At 67.4% G+C, this 23,950-nt stretch overlaps 2 protein-coding genes across 2 annotated transcripts; one reads left to right on the top strand and one right to left on the bottom strand.

Annotated features, from left to right (window-relative positions):
• The first annotated feature begins 199 nt into the window (after nt 1–199).
• On the top strand, nt 200–9,599 carry LOC118255595 (rho GTPase-activating protein 44-like). The gene is given in 16 exon segments (XM_035561920.1): nt 200–268; nt 381–462; nt 1,055–1,182; nt 1,295–1,406; nt 2,188–2,269; nt 3,042–3,122; nt 3,206–3,319; nt 3,540–3,631; nt 3,830–4,010; nt 4,473–4,490; nt 4,814–5,035; nt 6,143–6,535; nt 6,876–6,991; nt 7,096–7,476; nt 9,459–9,556; nt 9,558–9,599. Coding segments are annotated over 16 exon segments (2,193 nt in total). The 5' UTR covers nt 200–217.
• Nucleotides 9,600–11,344: 1,745 nt separating this feature from the next.
• USP43 (ubiquitin specific peptidase 43) lies at nt 11,345–20,116 on the bottom strand. Its single transcript, XM_050714438.1, has 14 exons — nt 19,871–20,116; nt 18,410–18,556; nt 16,709–16,788; nt 16,122–16,214; nt 15,843–15,978; nt 15,617–15,759; nt 14,852–14,957; nt 14,431–14,534; nt 14,232–14,309; nt 14,026–14,155; nt 13,605–13,920; nt 12,862–13,020; nt 12,115–12,252; nt 11,345–12,036 (listed from the first exon to the last, which is right to left on the bottom strand). The coding sequence occupies exons 1-14, from the start codon at nt 20,114–20,116 to the stop codon at nt 11,345–11,347; spliced, it is 2,568 nt and encodes an 855-aa protein (XP_050570395.1).
• Between the last annotated feature and the right edge of the window lie 3,834 nt (nt 20,117–23,950).

The following is a 23,950-nucleotide window of genomic DNA, read 5'->3' as shown; positions in this document are numbered from 1 at the left end:
AGCCACGCTGTGCTGCTGGGCGTGCGGAGTCCTGGGCACATCTCGAGCAGGCGTTACATGCCATGTGCTGCGCTGGGCTCAGTGCTGAGGATGTGAGGCAGGGAGGAAGGCTGGCGTGCAGCGCTTGCGTTGTCCCCCACGGTCTGCCATCGTGGTGGCCACGGCACCGGGCGTGCTCCTAACTCCGTGCTCCCCGCAGGACCAGCTCTCGGCTGACATGTACAGCTTCGTGGCCAAAGAAATCGACTATGCAAACTACTTCCAGACGGTAAGCGCTGCGAGCCGGCCGCTCCCCTCGTCCCCGTGCGCACTGCAGCTGCCCCGTGCCCGTCCCTGCGGCGCCGGCGGCACCGCGCGCACTCTGTGCCCTCTCTCCCCAGCTGATCGAGGTGCAGGCCGAGTACCACAGGAAGTCGCTGGCGCTTCTGCAGAACGTGCTGCCTCAGATAAAAGCCCAGCAGGGTGAGTGCACGCAGGGCTTGTCCCGTTCCCGAGGAGGGTGACACCAGGGACATGGAGCCCATCACCCAGCGTCACGCCAGCAGCCGTGCGTGGCTTCGGGCTGCGGTGTCACCGCGTGGCGTGGTGCCTGGCTTGCAGCTGTGCACCCCCTGTCTGCTCCCCTTCTTTGCATCCCGCCTGTCCCTGAACTGGGGAAGTGTCCCCGTCCCCTGGGACCGCTGCGTGGTCACCCCGGCAGCCGCCCTGTGCTCGGGGTGCCGCAGTGGTTGGGCAGGGAGGGATCTTTATTCCTCAAATTATTCCTGACTCAAATTGTGGCAAAAGAAGGGGGAAAACCCTGCAAACGTTTGCAAGATGTTGCTCCCCTGGAAAGCATCATTCAGCCCCCTTGAAATGTGATGGCTGGGAAATATTTGGCTTGGATTTTACCTTTAAAACCCACTTCTGGGTGTCCCAGGACAGAAATGTGGGGTCGTGGGGTTGCAACAACACCCGAACAGCCGCTGCCATCCCCAAACTTCTCCTCTGGGGGGGTCAGGAGGACACGGGGTGCCCCCCGCTCTGTCCCCCATCACCCCTCTGCCCGTCACAGAAGCGTGGATGGAGAAGCCGTCCTTCGGGAAGCCGCTGGAGGAGCACCTGGCCGTCAGCGGGCGGGAGATCGCCTTCCCCGTGGAGGCCTGCGTGACCATGCTGCTGGAGTGCGGCATGCAGGAGGAGGTGGGTGCTGGCCGACGGCATCCTGGCCACCTCTGGTGGCACGGGGATGAGTGGCCGGGGAGGTTTCGGGGCCGTGCCCTGGTGCCGACGCTGCCCCGTGTCGTCTGCCAAGGGTCTGTTCCGCGTGGCTCCCTCTGCCTCCAAGCTGAAGAAGCTGAAGGCCGCCCTGGATTGCTGCGTGCTGGATGTGCAGGAGTACTCGGCCGACCCGCACGCCATCGCAGGTGGGGATCTCCCCGGGCGGGTGGCTTTGGGGTGCCCTGGTCCTGATCTTCTGCTGGTCGGGGGCTTGCCCGTGCCGGGCAATGTGGAAGCCCCGCGTTGGGGCACGGGGGGGATGCTGCCGAGGGCAGGAGCCAGCGAGGTGCTTGCGCTGCGGTGAACACATCGAAGAGCTGGTTTCAGACTTCCTTTGAGCCTGAACTGGACATCCCTCACCAAGTGCATGCACCTCCCCTCTGCCCCTGCCGAGGGATGAAGCACACGGTTACGCTGAGCCTGAGATTCTCCAGAGGAACCAGAAGCAGCCAGGGAGCTGCACACACGCACCCTAATTGAGTTCTCAATCATATCTCTGCTGCTTCTGCAGTGATGCAAGATGCCCTCTGCACGCAGAGCCCGGCCTGCTGGGCTGTCAACGAGCATTAATTTGGTTTAAACATGAGTCAGCTTTTCCCCTCCTGGGCTTGGCTCCTGGTGGCTGCAGGGTCTGGGCGCTGGTGTCCTGTCGGGAAGCCACCGACCGAGTGCTCCCAGAGACGTGCTGAGTGGGGGGCCTGGGGCATGGTGCCGGGCAAAAAGGAGAGGCAGAGGGGCTGCTGGAGGTGAAAGGGAGAGGGAGGAGCTGCAAGGGGTGGAAGTTCAGCAGCTGCTGGGGTTCGAGGAGGCTCCAATGAACCTAACGGGTCTGGGGAGGCAGCACACGCTTTGGGCAGTGCCGTCAGCAGGGGGGTGCAGGTGGCCCCGGTGAGCCGTGGTGAGCCCCGTCCCCGCTGTGTGCTTCAGGAGCGCTCAAGTCCTACCTGCGCGAGCTGCCGGAGCCGCTGATGACGTTTGAGCTGTACGAGGAGTGGATCCAGGCCTCCAAGTGAGTTCGGGTCAGGAAGTGGCCTTGGGGCTGGGGCTGTCCCCGCGGGTGCCTCACCAGAGCCCCGGCCCCATACTTGGCCTCGCCTGTGCCCCAGCCCTGGTCCAGTGGCAGCATCTGCTGAGGTCTGGCCGGTGGTCTTCCCCAAAGCAGTTTCAAATGAGTTTCAGGAGGGGCTAAACAAGCAAGTTTTAGCCCCGTGGCAGTTCCCCGAGGGTGAGGAGGCTGAGCACGAAGGCTGACGGCCCACGGATGGCCAGCAGCGTGCAGGGCGGCGGTGTGGGAGCTTCCAGGCTCCGGGTCCAATGCTCCCATGTATCCAAAAACAGTGTGGGCACCCTTGTTGACTTGTTTCTGACCGGCTGCCAGCATTTGGGATGTTTCCTTCAGGGTCTGAGGGCTCTCTGTGATACTCCTTGGGCATTGCATGTCCCAGTGCAAGGGTGGCCTAGATGTCACCAAACCCTGATGTCCCCAGCGTGGTGCACAGCACCCTGCCCACGGTGGCTCAGCTCTCCCAGCACCTCACAGCTGGGCTCTGGTCCCATTCCTGGCCGGGTCTGCAAACCCGCCCTGCCCAAGGGCGCTCAGACCACCCTGGTATAAATGCACAAACCCATCCGTACGGTGGTACCGGCTGGTAAAGGAACGAGCTCGGAGCGAGCGCCCCGATGTGAAGGGCAGCGACCCCCTCGGTGTGGTGCCCGTGCCGCGGGCAGTGGGGTGGCAGGGCCGGGGTCTGTGGGGTGCTCACCCCGATCCCCTCCCGCAGCATCCCGGAGCAGGAGAAGCGGCTGCAGGCCCTGTGGAGCGCCTGCGAGAAGCTGCCCAAGGCCAACTACAACAACATCAGGTGAGCGTGGGGCGGGCGAGGAGCCGCCGTGGGCATGGGGAGGGCGCACCCTGCCTCACCGGCGCCTGGGCTCGCCCCTCCAGGTACCTGATTAAATTCCTGGCCAAGCTGACTGAGTACCAGGACATGAACAAAATGACGCCGAGCAACGTGGCCATCGTGCTGGGTCCCAATCTCCTCTGGCCGCAGGCAGAAGGGTAGCGTACGGCGGTGGGCACGTGCGAGGGGGTGACGGGGACTGAAGCCGTAGCTCTGGGGCACAAAAGGTTTCTCCTGCAGCGTGGGAGCAGCACCCGCTCCCCGGGCAAGAGACCTGAGGGGCTGCTGGAGGGGCGAGGGGCGGCCAAAACCCAGCAGGGAGCGGGGTCGGGCCGTGGCGGGGTGGCAGCCGCCGAGCCGCTGCCCGCTGTGTTGCAGGAACATCACGGAGATGATGACGACCGTCTCCCTGCAGATCGTGGGCATCATCGAGCCGCTCATCCAGCACGCGGACTGGTTCTTCCCCGGAGGTGGGCTGAGCCCCGTGCTAGGACGGGACGGGACGGGACGGGACGGGACGGGACGGGTTGGGATGGGATGGGATGGGATGGGATGGGATGGGATGGGATGGGACGGGACGGGAGGGGACGGGCATCACGGGGACCGGCTGCCCCTCCTGGCCCAGGGGAGTCAGAGCTCTGATGTCCCCGTCTCGCTTTGCCACCCAGACATTGAGTTCAACGTCACGGGGAACTACGGCAGCCCCATGCACGTGAACCACAACGCCAACTACAGCTCCATGCCCTCCCCGGACATGGACCACGCCGACCGCAAGCAGCACGACCAGGCGCGGCGGCCGCTCAGCGTGGCCACGGACAACATGATGCTGGAGTTTTACAAGAAGGATGGGTAGGGCCGGTTCGGGGTTGGGGACAGAGGGAGTCACACCAAGGGTACAAACTGGTGGAGGTCGGGTGGTCCCAGGATGGGAGGACCCTACTGTCCATGCTGGGATGAGAGCTGGGGGTGCTTGGATGAGATCTGGGGGTGCCCGGATGAGACTCAAGCTTCTCACCAGCCCTGAGCCCGCTGGAGATGGGAGCAGGCGGGCCCATGCTGTGGGGCTGGGGCTGCACAACCCCCGTGTCACCTCCTGTGCCCTGCTCAGTGCTGTGGACCCACAGCCAGGTCCCAGCCCCATCCCCTGGGCTTCCCCAGCTCCAGCACAACCCGGTCCCCCACCGTGTCCCTCCTGTGCCCATGCTCCAAGCCCCTTGGCCTCTCAGCTCCCTTTCCAAGCAGCAGGCACTGCACCGTGTGGCTCGTTCTAGCTTCTTTTCCACTAATAACTGTGTGTTTCTGTCCATGCAGCCTTAGGAAAATCCAAAGGTACGGTGTCCTCCGCGGCAGGACTGGGAGGGTGCTGGGAGGATGCTGGTGCCTGCTGGTGTCAGGGCAAAGGGCGACGTGGCTGGTGACACAAGCTTGTCCTGCAAAGCCACCGCTGCCCTACTGCCGTGGAGGTCCGTTCCCAACAGCTTCCCTGTGGAAGAGGCGTTCGTAGGGACCAGACCCCGCTGCAGCGGCCGGCCCTGAGCCCTGGCCACCAGCTGGGCTTGGGGCGGACGTGTGGGGTTGGGATGCCCCAAAGGGGCCCTAGCACGGTCCCGTCCCACCATGCGGGTGCTGAGGACCCGTCTCTGTCCCCCCAGCATGGGCGTCAGGGTGATGGACACCTCGTGGGTGGCCCGCAGAGGCACCTCGGGGGGGCGCAAGGCATCTGCCACCCCCCCTGCCACGCAGCCCCCCGCGCCGCCCGCCGAGCTGCCCGGCACACCGCACTCGCCCATCCCCGAGCAAGCGCCCGATATTTCGGCGACCCCCTCTCCTCCTCCCACCAGCTTCGGCTTCCCACCTGCAGCCGAGCGGGCAAGGTAAGGACACCCCCGTCCCGCCCCCCGTCTCCGCGGTGCTTCCCTCCCCAGGCACGGCCACCCCCTGGGAACGGGAGGAGAGGATGCTCCTCGTCCTCGTGGTGCCCCCCTGGGGTCTGCAACGAGCTGGGTTTTCCCTGCGGGGCTCTCGCATGGCTCGCCGTGGTTATCCTGGGCTGGAATTTGGGTGCTAACAGCGAGGAAGGAGCTGCTGGGCTTGCAGTGGCCAAAGTGACAGCCTAAAGGAGCCAGGCGTTCCCCGAGCCCGAGGTCTGTGTGTCTGCCTTCATCCTGCATGGACCAAGTAGAGGAAAATATCTGAATCACACCTTCCTGCCCCAAAATGGGGAGCCTCCCTCTCCCACCACCCCACAGGGCTGTTTTCCCCCAGCCATGAGCTGTGCACTCCCTAGGCTGCACGGTGAAGGCTGGGCGAGCACCCATGGGTGCTGTGGGGTCCTCATGGAGGGGGGACCCACCCCGCAGCACTCCCCGGGCACATCGTGCCCAGGGGCCGGGTCCTGGAGCTGGGCTCGGAACCGTCCCAGCCCTGTCTTGGGGGGGGGAGGAGGGGTTTGTGGGGGTCCCCTGCTGCTGCGCCCAGCACGGCGGGTGCCCGGCGGGTCCCCCCTGTCCTGCAGCTGCTGTACTTTGGTGCTGTTTGTGCCCAGCCTGCTTCTGCACTGCGCTCGGCTCCCAGGGCACCGTGTCCCCCCTGCTGGTGCTGCCTTCACCCCACCCTCCTCCTCCTCCTCCTTCCCTGGCCGGAGGAGAGGTGCTGGCTGAGCTGGGCTGCCGATGGCACCGCAAAGCGCGGGGATGTGCCAAGGGCTCCTCTAGAGATGGCTCCATGGCCGGGACCATGCAGAGCCTGGAGCTCGCCTCTCCAGCCACGGGGAAGGGGCTGTCCCCCAAATCCCCCCTCATTTCGGTGTCGACCTCTCCTGCAGCAGCCCCAAGTGCTCAGTGGGGCCGTGCCTGCTCCCATGCCGCCTGTTCTCACTGCCGCTTTTGCTTCCCCCCCTGCCGATGCTTCTGCTCGTGTCTTTTTTTATTTCCTCGGTCTATCGTTTTGCTGGTCTGTGGTTGTTTCTGGACATTTTGCAGCACGGGTGATGCGCCGCCTGCTTGGTCGGATTGCTGCTACAGCCCCCCCCGCCCCGAGGACAAGCGGGGTCCCCCGGCCCCCGGTCCCCAGCCCCGTCCCCTGCCCTGGGCACAGCCCGCCCCGGGGCTCGGCCCCGCACCCCTGCGCCTCTGGGCGGGCTGCAGCCGCAGCCTGCCTCCCCCCCGCCGCTCCTCTTCCTCCCCTCACCCTCTGCTCGTCCCCCACGCTCACCCCAAGCCCTGCTCCCTGCCGGTCCCCACGCAGCGCTCCCTGGCCCCGTGGCACTGCCCGCTCCCCGTCGCTGCCCCCCTGCTCCTGCCCAGCCTCCGGCCCCGAGCGCTGCCCTCTGCCCCCGGGGGCGGCCGCACGCCTGCGGGAGCCAGCCTGGCCAGGTAACTCCCCCTGCCACCCTTGGGTGCCCCCACCACGGGCGGTGGCCTGGGTGTCACCGCTGTCCCCGGGAACGGCCGCGAGCCGTGCAGGGGCTTGCCTGCAGCATGGCTTCTGCGCAGAGAAATTGCTTTAAAAAGCTCCAATTAAAGCAAAATCGGATTGTAACGACCCCCAGCCTGGCGCTGGGCACCTTTGGGCACCGCTTCGCACCGGGACGCGCGCAGGTGCCGGGGCGTCGGGTGCCGGGGCGTTGGGTGCTGGGGCGTTGGGTGCTGGGGCGTTGGGTGCTGGGGCAGACGGGACCTCACCGCTGTTTTTTTTTCCACCCCCCCCCCCCAGCACTTTAAAACCCAAGGAGCTCTCCCCCGTCTCCGGGCCGCAGAAGGGCAGCGGGCAGCAGGCAGCGGCCGCGCCGCCGTCCCCCGCCGAGCAGAGCCCGCGCAGCCTGCGCAAAGGTGGGTGCCCGGCGGCGCGCCCGCCTCCCCGCGCCCCTCGCCCCCCTGACCGCCGTCCGTCCGTCCGCCCGTCTGTCTGTCTGCCTTGTCCGTCTCTCCCGCAGCCTCCAAGAAGCTGGCGCCCATCCCGCCCAAGGCGCCCTCGGGGGGCACGTCGGAGCCGCCGGCGGGCCAGCCGTCCCCCGCCAGCCTGTCCCCCACCCCACCGAGCACCCCCGCGCCCTATGGACTCGCTTACCCGCAAGGCTACTGCCTGGCCTCAGGTCAGCTGTCCCCAGCCGCCGCACCTTCCCCGTCTCCTCCTCCTCCTCCTCTTCCTCCCCTGGGCGGCTCTGTAACCAAATCTCGACCCGTCCCCAAGCCGAGGCAGAGGCCCTCGCTGCCGCCGCCGCAGCCCCCCACGGCCAGCGCGTCCGGCTCTAGCCCCCAGCCCGCGGAGCCCCCCCTGCTCGACGCCGTGGCCCCCGGGGAGAGCGTGCCCACAGGTAACCCAGCCGCTGCGGGACGCTGAGGACGCGCCGGGGCTGCGCCGGGGTGCTCGGAGCGGTCCAGGGCACGGACCCCAACCGGGGACCCCGCTGGGACCCCGTGGGCAGCCGGGGCTCTGCTCTGGTGGCACGGCTGCGTCTGCGGAGCAGAGGGACCAGGACCAGGAGCTCGTGTCCTGGGGTTTGGTGGCGGCATCGCTGGGAAGGTGGCAGTGTCCTCAGGAAGGTGGTGATGTCCTTGGGAAGGTGATGGTGTCCTTGGGAAGGTGGTAAAGGCCTCAGGAAGGCTGTAGTGTCCTCAGGAAGGTGGCGGTGTCCTCAGGAAGGTGGTAATATCCTTAGGAAGGTGGCAGTGTCCCCAGGAAGGTGGCAGTGTCCTTGAGAAGGTGGCAGTGTCCTCAGGAAAGTGGTAATGTCCTCGTGAAGGTGGCAACGTTCCCAGGAAGATGACTGTCATCAAGAAGGTGGAAAGGTCCCTGGGGAGGTGACAAGGTCCTCAGGAAGGTGGCAGTGTCTCTTGGATGGTAGCAGTGTCCTCAGGAAGGTGGCAGGGTCCCTGGGAAGGTGGCAGCGTTCCCAGGAAGATGACAATATCCTCACAAAGGTGGCAGTGTCCCTGGGAAGGTGGCATTGCCCTCAGGAAGGTTGTGACATCACTGGGAAGGTGGCAGTGTTCCCAGAAAGATGACAGTGTCCTCGTGAAAGTGGCAGTGTCCCCAGGAAGGTGGCAGTGTCCCTAAGAAGGTGACAACATCCCCAGGAGGGTGGCAGTGTCCCTGGGAAGTGCCCAAAGCTCTGCTGCCGTGTCCGCTGTGTCCTGACCTTGTCCCTGTTTCTTTGTCCCCATCCCCCACCACTGCTGTCCCCGAGGGCCACCCGCTGCCACCCCCTCCCCACTGCCACCCCTGGGTGCATGGGGCGGGTGAGCGCGTGCCCCCCCAGCCCCATCCCGCCAGCAAGGACACGTTTGTCACCTGGCTCCGGCTTCCTCGTGCCGCTGGCTCCCTCCTGCCCCGCGGCCCCGGAGAAGCAAAGCGGCAGCGGGCAGCCGCTGGTGTCCCCAGCTCGCCTCCCGAGGGGCTTTGCAGAGGGGTGGCAGGACGTGGTGGCGGGGGGGGGCATTTCCCTGTCTTGGGCAACTCAGGGGACACTTTGGTGGTGGGGGCAGCCTGGGGACGTGGTGCTGGCAGAGCTCGGTGCCCCAGGGGCACCGCGTGTCCCGCAGGGCGCAGTGTGGCTGGCAGCCGGGTGTCCCCACGCACAGGACCTTGATGTGCCCGGTGACGCAGTGAGAGTGGAGGGGATGGGACAGGGGGGACGTGCGGCGGTGGGGTCGGGCTGTCCCCAGGCGTGCTGCGTGCCCCTGCTGCGCCCCGGTGCTGTGCCCGGGCCTCGGTGCAGCCCCCACGACGCACCCCAGCGTGGGGCCCCCAGGCATTGCAGTGGGTCTGCAGCCAGGCGTGGAGGCCCCCCAGCACCAGGGCGCCCAGGAGGTGCAGCCCCAGCACTGCACCCAGGCATCGCACCCGCACGGCGGTGCCGCCCCAGCGCTGCAGCCAGGCATCGGTGCACCTGGGAACTGCACCGGGCATCGCTCGCAGGCACGGTGCCCCTGGCACGGCACCCGTACGTGGTGACCCCAGCACAGCACCCAGCTGTCGCTGCGCTCTGGCATTGCACCCTTGGGTGCCCTTGGGTGCCGCCACCTGCGGCAGGGTCCCCGAGCCGGCAGCTGCAGGAGCGGGGCACGGGACTTTCCCCCCTCTCCCCTGGGTGGGTTCCTGCAGCCTGCTGAGGGACTGCGACGTCCCTCCAGGTGCGGGGACAGGCAGCTGGCTGGGGTGGGGACCTGGAGCCCCGTGTGCCGCCCCGGCGGTGGCACCAAGCGCTGCCAGCCCGTCGGAGGACGCCGTGTGCCAGCACCCGTCCGTGCCCCCCCCGTGGCAGCCCCTCACGCTGCCCGTCTGTGCCCGCCGCAGGTCTGGTCCATTTCGAGATCCCGTCCATCCACCTCGGCGTCGATGCCGCCCTGCGCCGGGACCCGCCGGACGCTGCGCAGAGACTCTCGGTGAAAGCCCCCCCCGGAGGAGGAGGAGGACTCGGAGAGCACGGCCCTATGACAGCGTCCCCTCCCCGCCCGTCCCCGCGGCACCCGGCCAGCGCTCGGGGGACGCTGCTCCTTAGTTGGGTTCGGTTTGGTTCGGTTCGCCTTATCCAGACTGCCTTGTGACTCGGTGCCTATGTCCCCCCCGGCAGGCGCCCACGTTCCGGGGTGCATCCGGCATCCCCGTGGTGCCACCGGGGCTGGAGAGGTGCCGGCAGCCCCGTCCTCCCCCCGAAATGGGGCGCGGGGGGCACGCGGGTGGCGTTGCTCCAGGGTCTCATCTCTTTGCTTTGGCCCCGGCCGAGCAGGGCTGGGGGAGGACGGCCCAGCAGCAATAACGCGAGTGCCGGGGGGGGGGAGGACGCGTCCCTGTCCCCCGCCTGCAGCCCCCGCTCGCTGTCGTCGTGGGTTGGTGGCGTGGAGCAGAGGCTTTGGTTGTGCATGCAGAGACAAAGTAACCTTTTATCCTTTTCAGAGAGATGGTATATATATATATCTGGTGGGCATAGATATATATATATTATATATTTGTATATATAGAAATATATATATATATATTTGTTTTATTTGGAGCCATTCCACCTGACCTGGCGTACAAGGTACAATGTAAATGGAAATGCTTCGCCTTCCCGGCCCCCCGGCCCCGCTCCACTCCCCCCGCGCTGCACAGCCCAGACCCCCCCGGGCTGCCCTCGGCCCCCGCCACGATGTGACTGTCACCCCTTCGGGGGGGGCCGGGCGAAGGGAGGGCGGGAGCACCCGAAATAAATGTGCAAATTGCTGTTGAACTCGCCCCGAGCCTGGGTTTATTCGACGCCTGCGGTGGCTTCGCAGCCGGTTGCGGCGGTGGTCGTGGGGCCGTGCTGTGGAAGTGGGCTTTGGGGGAGGGTTTGGGGGATAAAGCAGGGGGTTTGTGCCCTTGGGGCGAAGGAAAACCCTGTTACAGCTGTTCCTTGCTGTGTGGGTGTTGGAGGAGGCGGGGGCTCTGCCTGCCAGCTGTGCTGCACCCCAGCCCCTTCCCCGCCGGCTTGCGCCGTGCCCCAGGGTGCCCACGGCCACGTCCAAACCCCCCCAGGACCCACTCCAGGAGCTTGTCGGGGGGCTCCGGGTCTCCCACGCTCAGCTCTGCTCAGCAGGGAGGCAGCAAGAATCCACTCCCCCCCCCCCCCCGGGTGGGCACCACACACTGACACACACGGCACCGGCTCCTTTCACGTGTCTTTAATAGAAAGCGCTCAGAGTGCCGCCGCCAGCAGCCCCCGCGTACAAAAGCTGGGTGGAGGAATCGCGTATTGCATAGCCCTGAGAGCGGGCGCGGCGCCCCGCTGCCGGCCGCCCTGCCAAGGAGTCGCCTCGTACAAAACAAAACCGTCTCTGCATAAAACTCTCCCCGCACAGAATAAATACTCTTAGCTCCTGACATCCCTCTGCCCCACGGACCCCACGCCTGGTGCTCGCTCCCAGGTAAGGCATGGGTTGGGAAGGCGCTGGGGGCCGTGGTGCAGGGCACGCCCAGCATGGGATGCCCCCGGTGCGGGGTGCCCAGGTGCAGGGTGCTCCCTTGTGGGATGTCCCTGGGGTGCCAGATGTGCAGGGATGCCCCGATTTCGGGCACCCCAGTGCACGATGCCCCCAGCACCGTACGCCCAGCTGCGGGATGCTCATGGTGCAGAAACGCCCCAAACGCGGGCACCCCACTGCGCCATGCCCCCAGCGCCGGGCGCTCCCACTCGAGCCTCACGCCAGCCCCACGGGCCCTGCTCAGAAGCTGGACTCGGGCACGGCCGCGTGGCGCGGCGATGCCGTGCGCTCCCGGCCCCGCAGCACCGTGCCCCGCGCACCCGGGGGGCCGGGTGGGGGCTGTGGGGGGCCCCCCGCGCCCCTGCCCAGCGAGGCCGAGCGCCGCAGCAGGCGGAGGGGGTGCAGGGGGAGGCTGGCCGAGCTCTGCGAGCGCCTGATGGGCGGCTCGGGGCTCTGCGGGCTGCTGCAGAGCGTGGCCCCCCCTGCTTTGCCCTCTTGCCGCCCCCGGGGGGGTCTCTGCTGCTGCTCCCCGCTCCCGGGGGGGCTCTTGCTTTTGGGGTGCAGGCGTGGGGTCACCTCAGCACCAGCGCTCCGAGCTCGGCACAGTGTTGGGGTGCAGAGGGGCAGCTCGGGTTTTTTGGGGGTGCCGGCTGCCTCACCCAGCGAGGGGCTCCGGGCCTGGGGGACAGCGTGGGGGCTGCCATCCTCACCCATCCCTGCTGGGAGGACGGCGCGGTGGGGGCGGCGGGGCCGCTGCCCCGGCTCCAGGTGCACCACCAGCTCCCCTGGGGCACCCGGTGCCCGCGGCCGGGAGGTGAAGGACCAGCGCAGGGGCATGGGCCTGGGGGGGCCGTCGCGGCGGGCGGGGGGCAGCTTCACGCTGAGGCTGCGGCTCTGGACGCCGCGCACCAAGGGCCTTGCCTCAAAGCCGCCTGCAAGGAAAGGAGCAGGAGGTCGGAGCGGCCGCCCAGGGCGCTGGGGGTGCTGCGGGTGCTGCGGGTGCTGCTCACCTTTCTCCTGGGCGGTGCTGGTGTCCGGGGTGCTGGGCGGGGAGGGACAGGGGGCAGGGGGCTGTGACCTGGCGCTGTCCCGCTTGCTGCCGCCCAGCCGGGCCACCCAGTGATGGGACAGGGGCGAGCTGGTGGAGCCTGCGGGGAGCGGGGGGGCTGCGAGCGGTGCCGGGGCCGGGCTCCGTGCAGAGGCTGCGCAGTGCCGGCACCAGCACCGGTCCCACCCGCAGCCCTGGGAGGGCTCAGCACCCCTGGGAGCGGGACAAGAGCTGCTCGTGGGGCGGCAGCAATGTGGGAGCTGCAAAGAGCTGCGTGTGCATGTGTGGGTGTGCACGCGTGTGGGCTAAGTGTGAACACACCATGCTGTCTGCGCTGTGCGGCTGCAGATTCAAGCACGTGCAGTGTGTGCAATCACCCAGGTGCACGCAAGCGTGCACAGCTGGCTGTGGTGTGTCTGCACAATGCGCTGCATGCACGTGTGTGCACTTAGCTGCGCTGCGTGTGCCTGCGGCACTGTCCACGCATGGGGACACGTTCCCCAAGTGCATGCATGCATGCGCACACCATACCGTGCACACACACGTGTCCAGGTGCTGCACACACGTGTGTCTGGCTGAGCTGTGCCCAGGTGCTCTGTTTGCACTGGGCCATGCCCGCGTGCATGCCCCAGAGGTTCCCAGGCACCGTCGGGCCGGTGGCAGCGTGCGGGTGGCGGTGAGGTGCCACCGCTGGGGCGGTTCCGCTCACCTCTGGCGGCGCTGCTGGCCGACCAGGCGGGGATGGCGTTGCGGCGCTGGTAGAAGAGGATGTAGGCGCTGCGGGTGCTCACCTCGTCCTCCTGCACCGCCTCCACCGTGCTGTCGTCGTAGCTGTACCACCGCCCGTCCAGGGAGTTGCAGCAGTATGCTGGGGCAGGGGTGAGGGAGGGCACGAGGGGGCAGGGACCCCCCAGGGCTGCCCCTCGCGCAGTACAGCCGGGACGGGAGCCCCATCGTGCTGCGGGGTGGCGCTGACAGCATGGGCAGCCCGGCCCCTGCAGGCGCTGCTCTGGGACACAGCCCCACGACCCCAGCCCATGTTCCCTGCCCGTTGTGCATGCCCCCCACCCCGTGTCCTGCCCCACAGCATATCCCCTGCAGTGCCTCCCAACCCTGTGCCATACAAACCCCATCACACATGCCCCAGAGGTGCCAGCCAAGCCTCGTTGCACACCCCTGCAGTGCCCTCCAAACCCCACGTCCTGCCCCACTGCACATCCCCCTCCAGCATGTCCCAACCCCGTGCCCCATCTCCGTGCTATGTACCCCAAACCCCGGCTGTACCCCAAAGCACAGCCCCTGCAGCGTGCCCCAAGCCCCGTTGCACATCCCCTGCAGTGCCCCCAAACCCCACGCCCTGTCCCACTGCCCATCCTCCTGGGGTGCCCCCCAGCCCCACGCGCTGCCCCGCAGCACACCCCGTTGCCATGCCCCGTCCCGCCCCGCACTCACCAGTGTAGTGGCCGCCCTGCATGCTGCCGTGGTGGTTGCAGACGGCGTACAGGTCGTAGAGGGAGTCGCGGGGGCGGCTCTCGGGCAGGCGCTGGGGCGCCCAGCGGCCCCCCCCCGGGGCCAGGTGCGGGGCCATGTCCAGCCCCCGCAGGGGGAAGCGCACCAGCGTGGTGAGTTTGTGCCTGCGCTCGGCCACCTGCCGGAACCGCTTCAGGTGGATGATGAGGATGTCGGGCAGCGTCCAGAGGCTCAGCTTCACCGTGCCCTGCTGCGGCACTTGGCAGTGCGGGCAGCGCCAGGCGTCGTCCGGGGCCAGCTGGGGACACCGCGCGAAGTGGGCACCCCGAAACGAGCCCGGAAGTCCCAGCAGCCTCCCCCCGGCACCGTGGTGCTCGTGGGGGGCTTTCAGGGTGCCCCCTACCTGCTCCTCCTTGGTGTAGAGCTGGAAGCACTCGTCCAGCGTGCAGCTGTGCTGCTGCTGGTGCGCCTGCTGCTGCAGCCGCACGCTCTCGGCATCCTGCACGGCCTCCTCCTGGAGGCTGCCGAAGAGGCTGTGGGGCGGGGGAGGCCGGGGGGGGCTCAGGGAAGGGCACCCCCCGCTGCCCCCCCTCCCCACGCGGGACTCACCGCTCCTTGGTGGCCACATCCCACTCGGCCGTCAGCTGCACGTGGGGGGGCCCGCCCGCGCCGCTCAGCCGCAGCGCCCTGTGGGGCAGCGTTAGCCCTGCAAGCCCCCGGCCCCTCTCCGTGCCTCAGTTTCCCTCCCGGCGGGGCCAGGGGCAGCAGCACCCCCCTCCCCGCGGGGACGGCTGCGTCCCCCCCTCACCTGTCAACGGCGGGGTGGCAGAGCGGCCGGGCGTCCTGCGGGGACAGGTAGGTGCCGGGCGCTGCGTCCCCGGCCACACGGAGCCGGAACAGGGTCCCTGCGCCCTGCGCGGCACAGCGGGGTTCAGCGGGGTTCAGCGGGGTCTCGGCCGCCCCAGGAGTGAGACCACCCCCGGCCAAGCGCCCACCCCAGGCTGGACGCAGGCACCGATCCTCGTTAGCATTGGGAATTTAATTCTGGGTCCCGAGGGGCTTCCGATCCTGCCCCCGCACCCGTGGTGGGGACAGGGTCCCACCCATGGGGGCTGCCCGCTCCCAGCCCTGGGGACAGCACGGGGACCCCCGGATGGTGGCACCCAGGTGCCAAGGGACGGGTGACGCCGCGGCCCTGTCCCCAGGCGGGGGCACGCGGGGGGTCTCACCTGCGCCCCGCTCCTCATCAGGTGCCGCAGCGGGGCGAGGAGGCTGCGCTGCAGCTGCGCCCACGACGCGCCCCGCTCCTGCCACAGCACCAGGGGGGGCCCGAACCTGGGGACGGAGGGGACGGGGCTGGGGCAGGGCTGGGGGCAGCGGCGGGGATGCCCCCCGGGGACGGGGGGGGGGGGGCGCGGTGCCGGTACCTGGCTTGGTGGGGGCCGGTGCCCGCAGCGTGGCACAGGAGCAGCAGGAGCGCGGGGGGGGCCGGGGGGCGGCCTGCAGGACGGGGACAGGGGGACGGGGACAGGGACAGGGACAGGGGGCACAATCACGGCACAGGGGGCACGGCATAGCCCAATCACAGCGCAGCGCACCCACCTCCCACCAATCACAGGAGAGGGGATCCCCGCCTCCCACCAATTATAATGGGGCGGGTGAAGTCTCCACCAATCACAGCACAGCACACACCTGCCCCCACCAATCACAGCACGAGGGACACGGCTCCCACCTATCACTGGAAGGGGGAAGGAGGGTGCCACCAATCACAGCAGGGCAGGCACCTGCTTCCACCAACCATGACATTGGGGTGGGGGTGGGGGCTGTTATCTCCCACCAATCAGAGCACGGGGCTGTTATCTCCCACCAATCCCAGCACAGGGGCTGTTATCTCCCACCAATCAGAGCACGGGGCTGTTATCTCCCACCAATCCCAGCCCAGGGGCTGTTATCTCCCACCAATCCCAGCCCAGGGGCTGTTATCTCCCACCAACCCCAGCAGCACCCCGATACCTGCGGGGGGCCCGGGGGGGCCCTGCAGCGCGTACAGGGCCGCCCCCTCCCCGGCCGTGCCCAGCTCCTCGGCATCGCCCAGCGAGCGCAGGGAGCCCCGCGGGGACACCTCCGCCAGGATCACCTGCGGGACACCACGACGTTGGGGGGCCTGCCTGGGGGGGGGATTTGGGGTGCCCCCGGTGCCGCCACCACCACCCCCAGTACCTGCTTGGGGGGCACGTCCCCCTCCCGCGCCACCATGGCGCGCAGCTCCGCCACCGTGCCCCGCAGCGGCACCGCCAGCCCCACGCGCACCGGGCGCCGGGCCTCGCGCTGCAGCACCAGCGTCACGTTGAGCGCCCTGCGGACGGCATCGTGGGGAGGGCGCGTCAGAGCAGGGGGGGGGGGCGCACCCTCAGCCAGCACCCACACCGCAAATCTTTTCCCCAAATTTTGCAAACCACTCAGTTTTGGGGGAGTGGGAGGGGGGCACGGGGGGCCCACCTGGTCTGGCGCGTGGGGATGGGCAGCGAGACGCACAGGAAAGGGTCGAAGGTGTTGCTCTGCTTCAGGCAGTGCGGGCACGTCAGCGAGGACCTGCGGGGCGCGGGCACGGCGCTGGTGCGTCCCCGAGGAGCGCGGCACGAAGCCATGCGGGGACGGGACAGCCCCACCGGGGCTGCGAGATGGAGGCGGGGGGCTTGCATCCCCCCACGGTGCCTACCCAGAGCCACGCGCAGCCCCGGCCGGCTGTTCACTCTGAAACCCATCAATGGCACCGCAGCGGCTGTTGCTGCAGAACCTGGTGCTGGCCGCACAGCCCCAGCACAGCCTGGCTCAAATCAATATTTAATGCCAGCAGCCAGCACACCTCTCCTTTCCTCTCCTCTCCTTTTCTCTCCCCTTCCCATTTTTTCCCCCTCTTTTTTCCGCACCTCCAGACGTGTGCCCTCGCTGCCCTCCTCCCCGAGCCCTCCCAGCCCAGCAGACCCGGGGGGGTCCCAGTCCATGGGTGTCCCCCCCTCCGGCAGTACCACACGGCTGCGGCGCTGCTCGGAGGGCAGGACACGGCCCCCGCAGTGCCCGCTCACCTGTACTGCGCCTGGAAGTGGCTCTGCACGAAGCTCTGTGCACAGGGCGCCGCGGCACCGCTGCTCTGCTCCGGGACGGGCTGCGGGGACAAGGGACAAGCAGGGTGAGCCCAGGGCACCACGGGAACATGGGGAGCCAGGTACGGCTGCGGAGTCCCCACGGGCTCTGCAGCGTCCCCATGGGCTCTGTGGCACAGGGAGTGACCCCTGCCCAGCCCCATGGGCATCTGCTGCAGGGGGGATTTCTGGGCACATCCCCACGTGGGCAGCACGGCCCAAATCCCCAGCCAGGAGCAGCCCCGGGGCAGGGAGGACCTGGGAGAGCCGAGCCCTGCCACAGCCGAGGAGGCCGGACACGCAGATGGGGAGGCGAGATGCCCTGCAGGCGTTCCCCTGCTCTGCTCCTTATGGGACGTGGATGAAAATGCAACAACCGCTCGGCTTTTCAGGGCTTGGGCTGCTGAAAACCAGGGCTCAGTCCCCACACCCGGCCCCTGTCCCTGCCCTGCCTCAGCCTCCAGTCCTGAGGAATGGGCGCCCTCAGGGTGCGCACAGCCAGCCGTGGGAAGGGGGAAAGCCGTGAGATGCTGCTGGAGGACTGGACTGTTGTAGGGAATGAAGAGTTTTTGGTACGGCCATGAGCAAGCCTGAAAACACACGAGGTATTTGGACAGGCTGTGGGTTTTCTTGGTGCCATCTGCTGGCACCAGGTCCCGCTGAGCCTGACGTGTCCTCACAGCCTGCTTGGGGCCATCTGCCGTGTCAGAGGGGGACCTGACTCACTCTGAGCAGTGCCCGTGCCCCCTCTGATTCCCCCAAATTGCCCCAAATCCCCCAGAGGGTTCCTCCTCCTCCTCCAGCCCTCCGAGCAGTAAACCCTTTGGACCCCTGGGGCTGCTCAGGCAGACGCAGCGCCTGTTTCAGTCCTGCTGGTGAGCTGTCACCAGCGGCTTCTGCCTGTCCCCAGGGCGCAGGGAACACACCAGGGTTGTGCCACCTCAGCCCCAGATCAGAGCATCCCCAGGCCCGGTGTCCGCGCTCTCCATCCATCCCACAGCGTCCCCACCCCGCGTCACCCCGCGTGACACCAGCAGCGGGTTTCGGGGTGGTGGATGCGGGTGCTGATTTCTTGAGCTGTGCTCCCAGCTCCCACCCAGCTGCCGGGGGAGCTGCTGTCTGATGGCGAAAAGCACGTTTCAGCTTTTCTTCCTGTTTAATAGGTTCTGAAAGCAGAAGGGAAAGCACAAAGTGCCCCCCACAGGCACCACTTTGGAGCCAAAGTGTCATCGAGATGGCTCCCGGCAGCGATCTGCTGCACCCACGGGTGCTGCAGGGACCCAGGGCAGGCGCTGGGCTCCACGGGGACCCCACAACGGTGGGGTGATGCCCGGGAGGAGGGCGCTGCCCACGGGGTGCAAGGGGCGGGCAGCAGTGGGTTCAGCTTCTGAGAGCCACTGCTGCAAAAAGGACGCTGGGGGGCACAGAGGGCCCTGTCCCAAAGCCAAACGGCCACCGCCGGTGTCACACCAGGTGCTGGCACCTCGCTAGGGATGGGGACATTGAGAGCGCAGACAGACAGAGGGAGGCTTAATTGTGTGCGCTGTGCCGGAGCTGCCCGGCTTGGCTGGATGCTGCAAGGCTGCACCCCCCGGCTCAGCGGGGTCCCGGGGAGAATTGGGGTGCTCCCTCCCCCCAGGGGACACCCACCTCGGCGGTGGTGCAGGGCCCCTGTGCGGGCGAGGCGGCGCCCAGGTCCTCGTGCATGCGGTCCAGCAGCCAGAGCAGGAACTCGAGGGCGTCGTGCTGCGCGTTGCCCCGGAACTGCGCGCCGTGCTTGGACACGATGCTCTGCAAGGCACGGCGCTGAGCCCCGGGACACACGTCCCAGAGCTAACCGACACCCCGGCACGAGGCTCTGATCCCGTCCCAGCCCCAGCCCGCGGTAATTAAGCCCATAATGAACAGGTGCCTGCTGTCCTGGGGCTGCAGGGCTGTCGCAGCAGCTCTGGGCCGGCCGGGGAGCATCTCCCAGCAGCTCGTTGCAGGACGACTTTTGGGCACCAGGAACTGCTGACGCCCCAGCAGGCAGCAGGGATGCTCCTGGGGTCGGGGCTGCCACCAGAGACCCCCCCAGCCTGGCCAAGCCCCCCTTACCCCATCAGCAGCAGCCCATTGCCAGCCCGGTGCCACCCCGTGTCTCAGTTTCCGCAGCCGGGTGAGGCTGGCGGTGCCACCCCGGGGTGTGCTCAGCCCAACGCCGCCCGGTGCCACACGGGCAGACCCCAGCACCCAGCACCCTCCAACTGGCTGGCACATCCCAATAATGAAGGCTTCCCTAATTAAGCAGTTCATGAGCTAACAGCCCCGCAGAGGCTGTAGCAACCTCGAGGCCCCCAAGCCTGTCCCCTGCAGTCTCCCCTTGCACAGCTCCAGCCCCTCACAACCGAGGCTCGGCCTTGGGGTCCCCCAGTTCCATGGCCACCAGCTGAATGCACTGCCCCGTGCCTCAGTTTCCCCTTCCGCTGAGCAGAACAAACTCCCCCACCAGTGTGACCGGGGGGGAGAGGGGGGTTCAGCCCAGCTGGGTGCCCCCCAAGGTCCCCTCCAGCTTTGCCCAGCTCGGTCTCAGGGCCCAGCCCCTGGTGGAGCTGACGCGCTGCGGGGATCGCAGCAAGCCTGACACCTCGAGCACAGATCACTGGGGACACGCAGCGCCAGTCGGGCGCCACTGTCACCAAACCCAGCTCTGCCACCGAGCCAGCCACGGAGAGCACCGGGCGCCGTGCACAGGCGTAGTGCCCAAACCCCACATGGGCACAGCCCCGGCACCGGGGTGCCAAGTCACCGCCGAGGCTGAGCCCTTGTGGGGCTCTGCAGCCGCCTGGGCACCCGCCCTGCTGCCACGTTGCCACAAGGGAGCTTAGTGTGAGGGCAGAATAAAGAAAATAACGGGGTGAATGCACCCAGCAGGCAGCAAGCACCCAGCGGGAGGGAGCCCCAGGCTCAGCCCGAAGTCGGCTCATCCCTCGCGCTCCGTGCGTGGCCCCACGCGTGGCTGCGAGCGGGGCTCAGCACCGCCGTGTCGGTGCCCGCTGGAGCTGGTGGGCGGCCGCGGGGCGACGGGGCCGCGATGGGGCCGGGATGGGGCCGTCGGGGCCGTACCTTGAACTCGGCGGAGAGCCGCGGGCTGTAGTCGAGGGTCCAGAGGGCGCGGACCAGGGCCGCCAGCCGCTGCGTGACCTCGGCGTGGGCTCCGCGGGCGCGGTAGCGGCCGAGGGCGAGGAACTCGGCGAGCGGGGCGGTGTTGCTGAGGCACTGCACCACGGCGTTCATGAAGCACGTGTTGCCGTGGTTCCGCAGCCCCTGCGCGCCCGGCGGCCGTGCCACGCTCCCCAGCCCCGTCCCCATCGCGGTCCCCACCCTGGTCCCCGCCTCCATCCCCATCCCGGTCCCGGTCCCCACCCCGGTCCCGCCGCCCCCGGGGCCCGATCCCGACCCCGATCCCGGTGCCCGCCGCCCCCCGGCCCCCCCGCCCCCGAAGCCCCCCTCGTCGTCCTCGGGCGCCTCCCGCTGCGCCCCGCGCCCCCCCGCCAGCCGCCCCCAGGCGCGCAGCAGCCGCCCCGCCAGGCCGCCCAGCGAGCGCAGGGCCCCCCGGGACCCCCGGCACCCCCGGGCCCCCCCGGGCCGCCGCCGGCCCCCCCGCCGCCGCCGCCCCCCCCCGCCCCGCCACCGCCCCCCGGGGCCGCCCCACGCCGCGCTCATGGCCCCGGGGGGCGGCGGCGGCGGCGCCCGCCCGGTGCCGGTGCCGGTCCCGGTGCCGTCGGGGCGCGCATGGCCCCGGGCGGGCGCTGGGCGCCGGTGCGGAGCCGGTGGGGCCGGGGAGGGCGGTTTTGTGTGCGAGGGCGGCTCCTCCCCCGGCCGGGCTGGCTCCGGGAGAAGGGGAAGAGAAAGGAGGAGGAGAGGAGGAGGAGGAAGAGGAGGAGGAGGAGGAGCTGCAGCGGCGGTGGACGCGGCCGAGCCCCGGTTGCCCCGTCCTGTGCCCGCTTCGGGCCCCTGGGGGCCACAGGGGGGCTGCGACCTCCCCCGGGGAGCCGAGGCTGGAGGCGGGCCGGGGGGGCACAGGGGGCAGCGGGCACCGGCCCCGGCCTCGGGTGCAATCCGTCGGGGCCCGGTGGTGCCCAGCAGCTGGAGGGAGCATCAGCAGCGGCAGTGCCTCTCTGCAAAGGTCATGGTCTGCAGGGCAAAGCCCCGGGGCTCCGCGGCACCGAGCCAGGAGCTGGAACCGGGGAGCGTTCACGGGAGGATGCGGGGATTCCTCCAAAGCCGGGTTGTGCTTCGCGTGCTGCGGGAAGAGCGGGCTTCGTCAACCCCGGGAGCTCCCGGCGGGCTGCAAACAAAAGCACGTGTCGGTCCGCCCGGGGCTGGGGGCACCAGGCCGGCAGCATCGCCCCTGAGCACCGCACGGCAGCGAGGGCTGAGCCTGATCGGGCATCCTGCTGGGCTGGGGGCACGCGGGGACCCGAGCCTGGGTGCTGCTGAAAGCGCGGGAGGGCAACGGGGAAAAGTGAGGGTGCTGGGACGTGGAGGCAGGAGCCGGGGAGCCCGGCCAGGAACGTGGTCGTCAGGTGTGGCTGCTGCGAGCGGTGGGAATTAGAAAGCCAAACCTGCTGGGCACACGGGAGAGAACAGAAAAGGGAGACAGTGAAACAGCCCTGAACCAAAAAACAACAACCAAGCCTGCCCAAATTAGACAGCGAAATGTGCCAGGCCGTGGAATTGGCTGTGCTGGGGTCCCAGCAAGCTGCGGCACGGGGCACGGCGCTGGTGGCACCGCCTGCCCCTGCTGCCAGCCCTCCCGCAGGTAGCGCCGGCCTCTCCTGGCTGGGAGCGAGCGATTCCCACGGCACGGTGAGGGCCAGGAATGCTCGCTGTGTTAATCCGCCTTTCAGTAATATCCTGCTCGCAACCTTCACTCTTCTTCACACGGTTCTGGACCCCGTGCCTTCCCATTCAGCTCAAATCAAATATTTATTGGCGCTGCAGCACGCAGGCAGCGCTGGGTTGTGTAAGTGCTTTTTCTCTAAACGCCTTTTTTGGGAGCGCCCGACTTTCTCACACTTCTGCCGTGCAAGCTGACATTTTGCACACACCAGGCTTAGACGTGGAGCAAACGTGGGGTGGGGAAAACCTAAACATCAGCTACAAGGAGAGTGGGAAAGTACCCGCCTGCTGTTCTGAAAAGATCCGTGCTGCTATGGCATGGGCTGCCCCGGTGCCGTGGACAGCAGGCGGCATAAAACCAGAGGGAGGTTCCTGTGGCAGGAGGGTGGCAGAAACGTGCCCAGCGGGCGGGCAGAGTCTGTGCAGGGCGGCACCGGGGTGTCAAGGGGGGTGTGGGAACACAAACCTCAGCCCCGAGCTGAGCTGAGTCCAGCCCAGCAGAAATCCATTCCGATGCTGCCAAATCACAGCAAAAAATAAAAAGAAGAAAAAAAGTCTTCATGCTCGCTGGGTTTTGCCCCAGGACAATGTTTTCTTTATCGAAGCCTCCCTGCTCTCTCGGCACGGGCCGGGAACATCTGCGGGGCGGGCTGGGAGCCTGCTTTCACAGGGGGCTCTGGAAATGGTAAGTGCTTTCTGGGTGCAAGTGAGGACAACCGAAGCCTGCGTCTGTTTTTAAGATTCTGTGCTCCCGAGGAAAGCCATAATGCCGGTCCCACATCGTTACGGGGGGGCCACCCGCTAATGGTGACATCTGACTTCGCGGCTTAAGGCAGAACGGGAAAGCTTCCTCCTGCAGGAGACACCTCCTCGTTCGGCCTCCTCGCTCCAATTAAATTATAGATAGCAAACTAAGTTATTTAGCAGCCACATGAAAGATGCATGGGTCCTGCCTTTTGGGGGAGCGGAGGCGCAGCAGCGAGGCAGGTGAATGCCGCTGGTCCGGGGAGCTCGCAGCCGACGAATGCGCTCCTGCGGCGTGGAACACGAAAGGTCAGCCGGCAACTTCGTGCTGCCCCTGAGCTGCTCTAACTCGCACACTTCGTTCGCAATTCTGCTTTGTTTGTCATGAATATGTGCAGTCCCTGGCTGCTGCTCTGAGTAGGTGTCTTTGGGCTGTTTTCACCCGTTGTCCCCTGTGAACGTGGAAGCTGAGATCCCTGCAGCAGGCACTGAAGCTGGGGGTACAGAAGGAGCGGTGAGCCCTGTTACAGTAGCCACAAGCCAGGGATTCGGGTGAGAACCAGCCTCCAGCCACAGGCACTCACATCCCTCTGGATTCTCCAGGGTGAACAAAATCAGCGTGCAGAGCCCTGCACGTCCATCCCCATGTTTCACAACCTGGAACCTCCATTTTTGCAGGGGGCTGGGAAAGCCCTGGCTTTTTGGGGACGGGATGATTTGGGGTGAGGAGCAGCGCTCCATCACCCTCCGGCTGTGTGCGATACGCAGGTCAGCGCACACCCAGCTGCTCCTTCTGGGCTGCGTTAGCCTAAGGACCCGTTTGGCAGCCTACAGAGTGCTTCTGGAGTAAAGCAATGACTTTGCCCTGCAATCTCCATCAGTCCCTGGGCACAGCAGGGGGTGTGGAACTGGATGATCTTCCAACCCAAACCATTCCATGCTCCTGTCATCCTCTGGTTCTGTGTCTGCGCTGTGACTTCTCTTGGCCAGGTTCGTGCCAGCTGAACCCCCTGGGGACTCGCTGCCCGCCTGCTGCAGGGACACGGAGCAGCCTGGGGCTGGGCTCTCCCCGCTCCGAGCACCAGGGGATTCACCTCCACGCCAGCAGACACCCCGAGGCGCTGAGCGATGCGCAAATCAACAAACGCTGCGAAGTTATTTCAATGCTAGTGTGTTAAAAAAACTTACTAAAAGGCTTTTGTGCCAGGGCAGAGCAAGGCAACAACAACGTGAACCCTTCTGCAGGGCTGCAAGCCAGCACACCACAAAGAAGTCCTCCACGGAGCGGGGAATGGCAGCCTGGGGGTCAAATTCCTGGTGGCAAGGAGCTCCCATCACAGCACTGTGCTGTGAGTTAATGCCACACACCCAAAAACCCGGGTCTCCCTTCCTTTGGCTCCATGCCATAAAGCCCACGATCAGTTTCACCCAAAGAGCTACCTGCTCCTGGAGCAAGCAGCAGGCATCACACAACGCTCACTTTTTTTTTTTTTTCCCTATTAAAAAAAGCCATTTCCAAAACCCAGGATATGCCCGATTTTCACTGCCCCTCACTTC

Source organism: Cygnus atratus, chromosome 18 (assembly GCF_013377495.2).
Source record: "Cygnus atratus isolate AKBS03 ecotype Queensland, Australia chromosome 18, CAtr_DNAZoo_HiC_assembly, whole genome shotgun sequence".
Lineage (NCBI taxonomy): Eukaryota > Metazoa > Chordata > Aves > Anseriformes > Anatidae > Cygnus > Cygnus atratus.
The sequence above is the reverse complement of the archived record's forward strand: the minus strand, read 5'-3'. Positions and strand labels throughout refer to the sequence as shown.

Coding starts and splice junctions, on each gene's coding strand:
- USP43 (XM_050714438.1), bottom strand. CDS start 20,116: ATGGGGACGGGGCTGGGGAGCGTGGCACGGCCGCCGGGCGCGCAGGGG. Junction 15,979..16,121: donor ATCCCCACGCGCCAGACCAG/GTGGGCCCCCCG, acceptor TGCCGTCCGCAG/GGCGCTCAACGTGACGCTGG. Junction 14,310..14,430: donor TGCCACCCCGCCGTTGACAG/GTGAGGGGGGGA, acceptor GCTGCCCCACAG/GGCGCTGCGGCTGAGCGGCG.